Source organism: Empidonax traillii, unplaced genomic scaffold (genome assembly GCF_003031625.1).
Source record: "Empidonax traillii isolate 1590-97213 ecotype Southwest subspecies unplaced genomic scaffold, ASM303162v1 scaffold5514:size8036, whole genome shotgun sequence".
Lineage (NCBI taxonomy): Eukaryota > Metazoa > Chordata > Aves > Passeriformes > Tyrannidae > Empidonax > Empidonax traillii.
The window spans coordinates 1-8,036 of NW_020960707.1; the positions used below are offsets into that span (position 1 = coordinate 1).

General features: G+C 56.3%; 2 protein-coding genes across 2 annotated transcripts; both read left to right on the plus strand.

Annotated features, from left to right (window-relative positions):
- Window positions 1–141: 141 nt before the first annotated feature.
- On the plus strand, window positions 142–1,566 carry LOC114073153 (myosin-7-like). Its single transcript, XM_027910940.1, has 4 exons — window positions 142–180; window positions 452–547; window positions 1,219–1,353; window positions 1,453–1,566. The coding sequence occupies exons 1-4, from the start codon at window positions 169–171 to the stop codon at window positions 1,471–1,473; spliced, it is 264 nt and encodes an 87-aa protein (XP_027766741.1). The 5' UTR covers window positions 142–168; the 3' UTR covers window positions 1,474–1,566.
- Window positions 1,567–4,835: 3,269 nt separating this feature from the next.
- On the plus strand, window positions 4,836–7,954 carry LOC114073152 (myosin-6-like; the record flags this gene model as incomplete). The annotated part of the gene is made up of 8 exons (XM_027910939.1): window positions 4,836–5,036; window positions 5,525–5,668; window positions 6,224–6,380; window positions 6,533–6,560; window positions 6,656–6,764; window positions 6,843–6,935; window positions 7,037–7,100; window positions 7,856–7,954. Coding segments are annotated over exons 1-8 (895 nt in total), but the record flags the coding sequence as incomplete, so codon positions are not given.
- Window positions 7,955–8,036: the final 82 nt, after the last annotated feature.

An 8,036-nucleotide genomic window follows, 5' to 3' on the forward strand; every position in this document is an offset into this window, starting at 1 on the left:
CTATCAGGTGGGTTGCCCAAGGTGGCCCTAGATGTTATCCCCCAGCCCTGTGTCCACAGGGCCTTATGTCTGATGCTGTATGTGACTTGCAACATGGCTGACCTACTTGCCAGAGAAACACAGGTGAACTAGACTACCCACTGCTTCTATGTCCAATACTGCTGTGGGATGCAGAACATGGTAGACTGGGTGGTCAGGAGCCACCCAGTCCACCTCCCAGCATCCACTGCATCTTTGCATGACCCAAAATCTCAAATGAGACCTCATCAGGGACAAAAAAATTACACCTTCACCCAAGCGGACACCCCACCTTCTACCCCACAGCAGAGGCCACCAGAGGGCCTCCACTCCCCAGGATCGTCTCTAACTCTCTCCTGACCCTCACTGCTCTGGTGGTGATCCAAAGCATGGATGGGGTCAGGTCCTACTCCACAAATGTCTCACCCCACAGACAGAGGAGGACCGCAAGAACCTGGTCCGGCTCCAGGACCTGGTGGACAAGCTCCAGATGAAGGTCAAGGCCTACAAGCGACAGGCAGAGGAGGCGGTGAGCAGTGGAGGGCAGCTTTGGGACCACCCCCAGAAGGGAGTGTGGGGTTGGGGTTTGAGACAGGACGTAGGGAGTAGCAGGGAACCTTAGTGTTCTTAAGGAGTGGGGTGTCAGGGACTGAGGAAGGTGGGCCAAGGGAGAGGTGGGGGGGTGGTGGGATAGCTGGTGGGTCAGGTGACTAGAAAGTTGAGTGGATGTTTGGGTGGATGGAAGGTTGGATAGATGATGGTGGGACGAATGGCTGGCTGGCTGGAATGTGGAATGAATGGGTGATCGCATAGATAAAATGTTGGACAGGTGGGTGGAAGGTTGAGTGGTGGAAGGAATGATGAAATTTTGGCTGACTGACTGCATGGATGTACAGAAGGAAGGCTGAATGAGTGGAATGTTGGATGGATGGATGGATGGATGGATGGATGGATGGATGGATGGATGGATGAAAGGAAGGAAGGTAGGTTTAGTGGGTGGAAGGTTGGATGGATGGGGTATTAGAGTGTTGGTTGGTTGAGTATATGTTGGGTGGCTGGAGATGGAATTGCTGAAGGGACAGGTGGGTCTATAGTGGGCCAAATGGAGCAATAAGAAAGCCAGATGGAGGGACAGCTGGCAGGGTGGCAGGAGGCCAGACAGAACTGAGGTCGAGCACCACTGATGCCCCTGTCTCCCAGGAGGAACAAGCCAACTCCAACCTGGCCAAGTTCCGCAAGGCACAGCATGAGCTGGATGAGGCGGAGGAGCGTGCCGACATCGCTGAGTCCCAGGTCAACAAGTTGCGAGCCAAGAGCCGTGACATTGGAGCCAAGGTGGGACCTCTCCCTGCCCCACAGCTGCCCCATGGCTGCCACATGGCTGCCCCACAATTCCCTCATGCTTACACTCCAATTTTTTTCATTCTGCATCAGAAGGGACTCAACGAGGAGTGAAGCTCTGGACTCCCAGCTGTATTCCCTGGACCTCCAAGTGCTCCACTCCTGCTCCCAGTCCCCCAGCCTTGGTCAGCCAATAAAAAGCATTGAGCAGCAGCACTTTGCGTGGGGCTGGGTTTGTGTGGGGCTGAGTTTGTGTGGGAAGGGTGGGGTTGCCTCATGACATGGCGCCCACAAGGTGGATGTAGCCTACACAAGAACACCTACCAGTGTGCAACCCAGCACACCCTACAGCATGATACACCCAATTGCACAGTGCAACACAATGTGACCGATGGAGTGTACCTTAACCTCAACCTGCTCCACAGTGTATCTCAACCTGTCCCATGGTGCTCCGCAACCTCAACCTGCCCCACACCAACCTATGTCCATGTGGGGAGAGATATGTCCAGGGGAGGATGTGGGGTTGGGGAGGGAGGGGTCCAGGAGACGGGGGGAAGCATCTGGGTCCCCTGCATATGGAGCAGAGCCTGAGTGAACCCCTCGAGGATGTCTTGTCTTCTGAGGTTGCAGCTTCTCTTGCTGCAGGTGCTGATGTTCCTCCAACCTAGCCTCAGTGTTCCCCTGGACACCAGCTGCTCCGTCTCACTGCACACCATGTCCCACCTCCCATGCCCTACTGACACTGTGTCCCACGTCCCTCCATCTCTCTGTCCTTTCCATCCATCATCCCACAACCTCCTGGCCCACCAGTCCTGCCTCCTCTATCTCCATGATCCCTCCACTTCCTCCATGGCCTCCTAGTCCCTCCAGGTTCTCCACGTCCCACCAGGTCCCACTGTCCCTCTTTCTCCCGCCTGTTCTTCCCCCTCACAAAACCTCTGTCCCACTGCCCTCCCCATCTCCTCCCCCCGCCCCGCCTCCCCCGTCCATCTGTCGCCCCATCCCTCCTCCAGTCCTGGCGGCGCCGCATGATAGACCCCAGGGGACTCCGGCGTCCGGGCGGTTCCCCTCCCCCGCCAAACTCGGGCCAAGGAGGAGGAGGCGTGTCTCTATGGGGCTTTATGTGGATTCTGTGGGGCTCTATAGGGATTCTGTGGGGGCTTTGTGGAGACTCTTTGCAGCTCTGTGGGGCTCCTGCGGGGCTTTGTAAGAGCTCTGTGGGGCAGAGGAAAGGATCTATGGGACAGGGAAGGGGATCTGTGGGGCACAATGGGGAGGTGGGGACCTCCCCACCCGTAGGAATGTGTCACCTCGCGGGGATACTTGTCACCTCCTTGATGACAAAGTAGACACCGTGTTCGGGGACTGCTGCCAGACCCCCCCACCCCCCAAACCCTGCCGGCCCAACGGCGCCTCACTAGGGGGGGACAAGATAACAATCTGTCCCCCCTCCCTGCTGTGTTCAGATATAGACCTGGCAGGGTTGAGCTGTCACCACCCCATGGGTGACAGGACATTGGCCAGGGACCCAGGCATCCAGGCCCCACAGACACCCCCTACACAAAGGACCCAGGCATCCTAGCCCCATAGATCTCCTCCATGCACAAGGGACCCAGGGGTCTGGACTCCACAGTTTCCTCCCCCCCCCCCCGCCCCCCCCCCAACAAGTGATCGGGAGTCTGGGCCCCACAGAATCATCACATCTCCCACCAAGGGACCCAGGCGTCCAGTCCCCATAGATCGCACACACACACAAGGGACCCAGGTGCCTGGGCTCCATAGTTTCCCCCCACACACAGGGGACCCACGTGTTTGGGCTCCATAGACACCTCCTACACAAGGGACCCAGGCATTCATGCCCCATAGATCACCCCACATTCCCCCCACCCAAGGGATCTGGGCAGCCCTTGCTCTTCCTTATAGCTCTGACCCACAAATCATCCTGTGGGGTGAATAGGGGGTCCTGGTTGTCTGGGTCACTGGAGAGATGCCACCGTGGGACTGGGGAAGGGGGGGGACCTGCCCCCTCCCTCTCCCTTATCAGCCACCCCCTCCTCAGGAATGCTCCTCCCCTCCCCACCCCAGGATGGCCTATAAAGGCTGTGGGGCTGCGGGGCTGGCATAGGTGTTGGTGTGGATAGAGCGCAAGCTGGTGTGGGGCACAGAAGGGATGTGGGATGTGGATATGAGGGGCTGAAAGGGGGTACGGGGGGCTATGGGGTGCACAGGATGTCTATGGCGCACAGAAATCTGTGAGGGCTATAGGGCACAGGGGGACTATGTGGTAGACGGGGTTTCTCTGGATGTGGGGATCTGTGGGGTACAAGTGGGGTTAAAGGGCACAGATGACCTAAGAAGCACCGAGAGGAACTGTGAGGCACAGAGATCTATGGGGGGACAGGGATCTACGGGACACTGATGGTCTATGCGGCACCCAGGGGCCCTATGTGGCACACAGCAGAGCTATGGGACACTTGGGATCCTCTGTGTGGCAAAGGGATATGTGGGACATAAAGGGATCTGTGGGGCAAAGAGTGTCTATAGGGGTTATGGGGTTCAGAGATCTATGGAGTGCAGCCCCTCATCCTCTGCATGTCCCTCCAGCTCCTTTCATCGTACCTGCTAGATCCACAGACTCCAGGTGAGGGTGGTGTCGTGGCGCAGTATGGGGATTGGCACTTTGGGGGGGTGTTGCTATAGGGTGCATGTGTCCCTATAAGGTCTATGCATCACTACAGGGGGTCCATACATTGCTATGGGGTTCTGCCTGTGGGGCTGTGCATGACTGTAGGGCTCCCTGCATTGTTATAGGGGTCCCTGCACTGCTATGTGTCTCTGTGCATCAGTATAGGGACCCCTGAATCACTACAGGGCTCTGTGCATGGCTATAGGAATCTGTGCCTTGCTACGGGTGTCCGTGCATTACTACAGGGGTCAGTGGGTGGCTATGGAGATCCCTGCATCACTATAGGAGTCTGTACACACAGGGTGCATGGGTATTGGGGTCCTTACATAACTGCAGGGGTCTGCCCATAGCTATAGGGGGTCTGTGCACTGCCATAGGGCTCAATACATGGGGCGATGTGTGGCTACAGGGTTCTGTGCATGGAGCCATATACAGCTATGAGCATCTCTACTTTGCTGTCAAGGTCCCTGCATGGCTATAGTGAATTACTACAGTGGTCTGTGCATGGGGCAGTGTGTGACTATGTGGGTCTGCAGTAGGCTATCTGTAGGGTCTGCACTGCACATCTGTAGGGTCCAACATGTGGGGCTCTGCACAGCCATAGGGCTTTGTGTCTGGCTATAGTGTCTGCAGTAGCTATAGAGGTCTGGGCACAGCTATGGGAGTCCATGCATGGCAATGGGGCTCTGGTCATTGGGTCATGTGAGGCCATGGGGTGAGGGGGTAGACCCCGTGGCCAGAGTCCCACAGCCCCCCAGGTGATGTGAGGACCCTGTCTGTGTGGAGCAGGATGGGAGATGCAGTGCTGGCAGCACTGGGGGCGGCAGCTCCCTTCCTGCGTCCAGGGGAGCGAGAGCGGCTGGCATCGCAGACCAGGCCCTTCGACCCCCGCAGCGAGTGCTTTGTCCCCCACCCCCGTGAGGAGTATGTGCGGGGGCGGGTGATGGGGCGCCAAGGTGGGGAGGTCACCGTCCAGACCGAGCTGGGAGAGGTGGGCAATTGAGAGGGTAGAGGAGGGTGAGGGCAAGGGTTGAAGGGGTCACGGGGGACAAAGGGTTAATCGGAGTGAGGGGATAATGAGAGGAGAGGTTAAGGATGGGAGGATTTGATGAGGGTGAAGGCATGGGGGGTGACTGGTGGTGGGAGATGAAAGGGGGTTGGGGTCATGGGGGGTGAGGGGTTGATGGGAAGCTGCAGGGGACGAAGGGTTAGGGAGGGAGGGGTTAATGGGGTGGAGTTAATTGGGGAGGGGTTAAAGGAGGGAGGGGAATTGAAGGTTTTTGGGGGTGTAAAGTGGGAAGGGGAGACTAGGCCCATTGAAGACCTTTCAACTCAGGGGGAGTGCCCCAAAACCCATAGGAGATTCCCCCCCAACCCGTGGAGGAGCCCCTACCCACAGAGCACTCCCAACCTACAGGGTGCCTCCAAACCATGGGACACTCTACAACTCTGACCTCCATGTCCCTCCATCCCCCCTAGACAATGACAGTCAAGGAGGCTGACATCCACCAGCAGAACCCCCCCAAGTTCGACAAGATCGAGGACATGGCCATGCTGACCTTCCTCCATGAGCCTGCCGTCCTCTACAACCTCAAGGAGCGCTACGCCTCTTGGTTGATCTACGTGAGTCCTCCCACAAGCATCTGGGGCACCTGGGAACTGGGCAGGGTCTTCCCCACAGCCTAAGGTGTATACGGAACCTAGTGACCCTTCCCTAAAACTCTTGGGGAACCTAGAACCAGATGGGCCTTCCAGAGAGTCTATGGGCCACCTAGAACCTGGTGGTGTGGCTTCTCCATGGACTCTGGGACGCCTAGAACCTTGTGACCCTTCTCCAGCCCCCTTGGGTCACCCAGACCCAAGATGTTGCTCTCCTGAACCATTTTGGCCACCTAGACCTGAGATGTCCCATCACCCAATCTAGAACCAAGATATCCCCTTCAATAGCCCCCTTGATAGGACACAAGATGTCCCCCCTGGATCCCTTGGGTCACACAAGATGTCCCATCTCTGGATGTTGTGGGACACCCAGACCCAAGATGTCCCTTCTCCACCCCCTTTCAGCCCCCCAAACTCAAGATGCCCCTTCACCACATCCCTTGGGCCACCTAGATCTAGGATGTTCCCATCTAGGGGGGTGGTACCTCCAGGTTCTGACCCACCTGACCCTTTCTCCAGACCTACTCTGGGCTCTTCTGTGTGACTGTCAACCCCTACAAGTGGTTGCCTGTTTACAACGCTGAGGTGGTGGCTGCCTACCGGGGAAAGAAGCGGAGTGAAGCTCCACCCCACATCTTCTCCATCTCTGACAATGCCTACCAGAACATGCTGACAGGTAGACTCAAACTAGAAGGCCCCACCCCAAAAAGTGGGTCCTGACCTAGACCTCATCCTCACCTGGGAGGATGGAGAACCTCAAACCCAATCCCAAGATGCCAGAGATGCCTCCCAACATTGTCCCACATGACTCTTTTCATCTCTTGGCAGATCGAGAAAACCAGTCCATCCTCATCACGTAAGTCAGTCCCCACCTGATGCTGCCCCACAGTGCTGGAGTGTGATAAAGGAGCCACCATGATGTTCTCCAACATCTCACTGTTGCCACTCCAGCGGAGAATCTGGGGCGGGGAAAACAGTCAACACCAAGAGGGTCATCCAGTACTTTGCCAGCATTGCTGCCATTGGCGACCGCAAGAAAGAGGCGACCAACAGCAGCAAGGTGGGGCCTCAGGTCCCTCATCTCCAGCAGTGAGTATTCCCAATGGTATCCACACTCAGGATTGTTCCATCCCACCAGGGCACCCTGGAGGACCAGATCATCCAGGCCAACCCTGCCTTGGAGGCCTTTGGCAATGCCAAGACCCTCCGCAATGACAACTCATCGCGATTCGTGAGTGTTGGGGGAGGGATCTATGGGGCAGAGTTTGTGGTATGGGGTCTTTGGTGTGGGATCTGCTGGGAGACCTCTACCTCCTGCCACTGCTTTTCCAGGGGAAGTTCATCCGAATCCATTTTGGGGCCACTGGGAAGTTGGCATCAGCTGACATTGAGACCTGTGAGTGGGTTGAGAGGCTCCATGAGAGGACATCTGGCAGTCCTTCATCCATCCCTCTATGGACTCATCTATTCATGGATTTATTCATACATGCTAGGACTTATGCATCTATGGACTCATCCATTCATCCATCCATGAACTCCATCCATCCATCCATCCACCCATCCATCCACCCACCCATCCATCCATCCATCCATCCATCCATCCATCCATGAACTCCATCCATCCATCCATCCACCCATCCATCCACCCACCCATCCATCCATCCATCCATCCATCCATCCATCCATCCATTCATCCATCACTCCATCCAGTCACCTCTCCATCTCCTACTCTTTAACCCACCATCCATCTGATCCTCTGTCTCCAATATTTTTGTCCTTCCATCTTGTGTCTGCCTCCCTCCCTCCTTCCCTCCCTTCCTCCTTCCCTCCCTCTCCACATGTCTATTCCTCCATCTACGTTCATGGTTGATGGATTCATGAGACATTGTCCTGTTGTCCATCCTGTTGTCCATCCATCCATCCATCCATCCATCCATCCATCCATCCATCCATCCATCTTCTCATCCCACTATCTGACCTTCCACCTCCACCTCCTCATCCCTCTGTCTTCTCATCCCACTATCCAGCCATCCCTCCTTCTCCATCTCCTCATCCTGCCATCCATCTTTTCATGTCTCCATCCATCTCTACATGTCTCAATCCATCTCCTAACCCCAACCTCCACCCTCTTTCTCTCCGTCCCCACCCCAGACCTCCTGGAAAAGTCCCGGGTAATTTTCCAGCTGAAGGCTGAGAGGAACTACCACATCTTCTACCAGATCCTCTCCAATAAGAAGCCAGAGCTGCTGGGTGAGTTGAGTGCTTGGCCTTGAGTCTTCTCCTTCCTCCCCTCCTAAACTTCTCTGCTCCTTCTTGGGGCAGTTGAGGGTGA

Bases quoted from the DNA above. Each gene is read 5' to 3' on its own strand.
- LOC114073153 (XM_027910940.1), top strand. The intron at 548-1,218 runs GTGAGCAGTGGA...CCTGTCTCCCAG, and splicing joins AGCGACAGGCAGAGGAGGCG to GAGGAACAAGCCAACTCCAA. The intron at 1,354-1,452 runs GTGGGACCTCTC...ATTCTGCATCAG, and splicing joins GCCGTGACATTGGAGCCAAG to AAGGGACTCAACGAGGAGTG.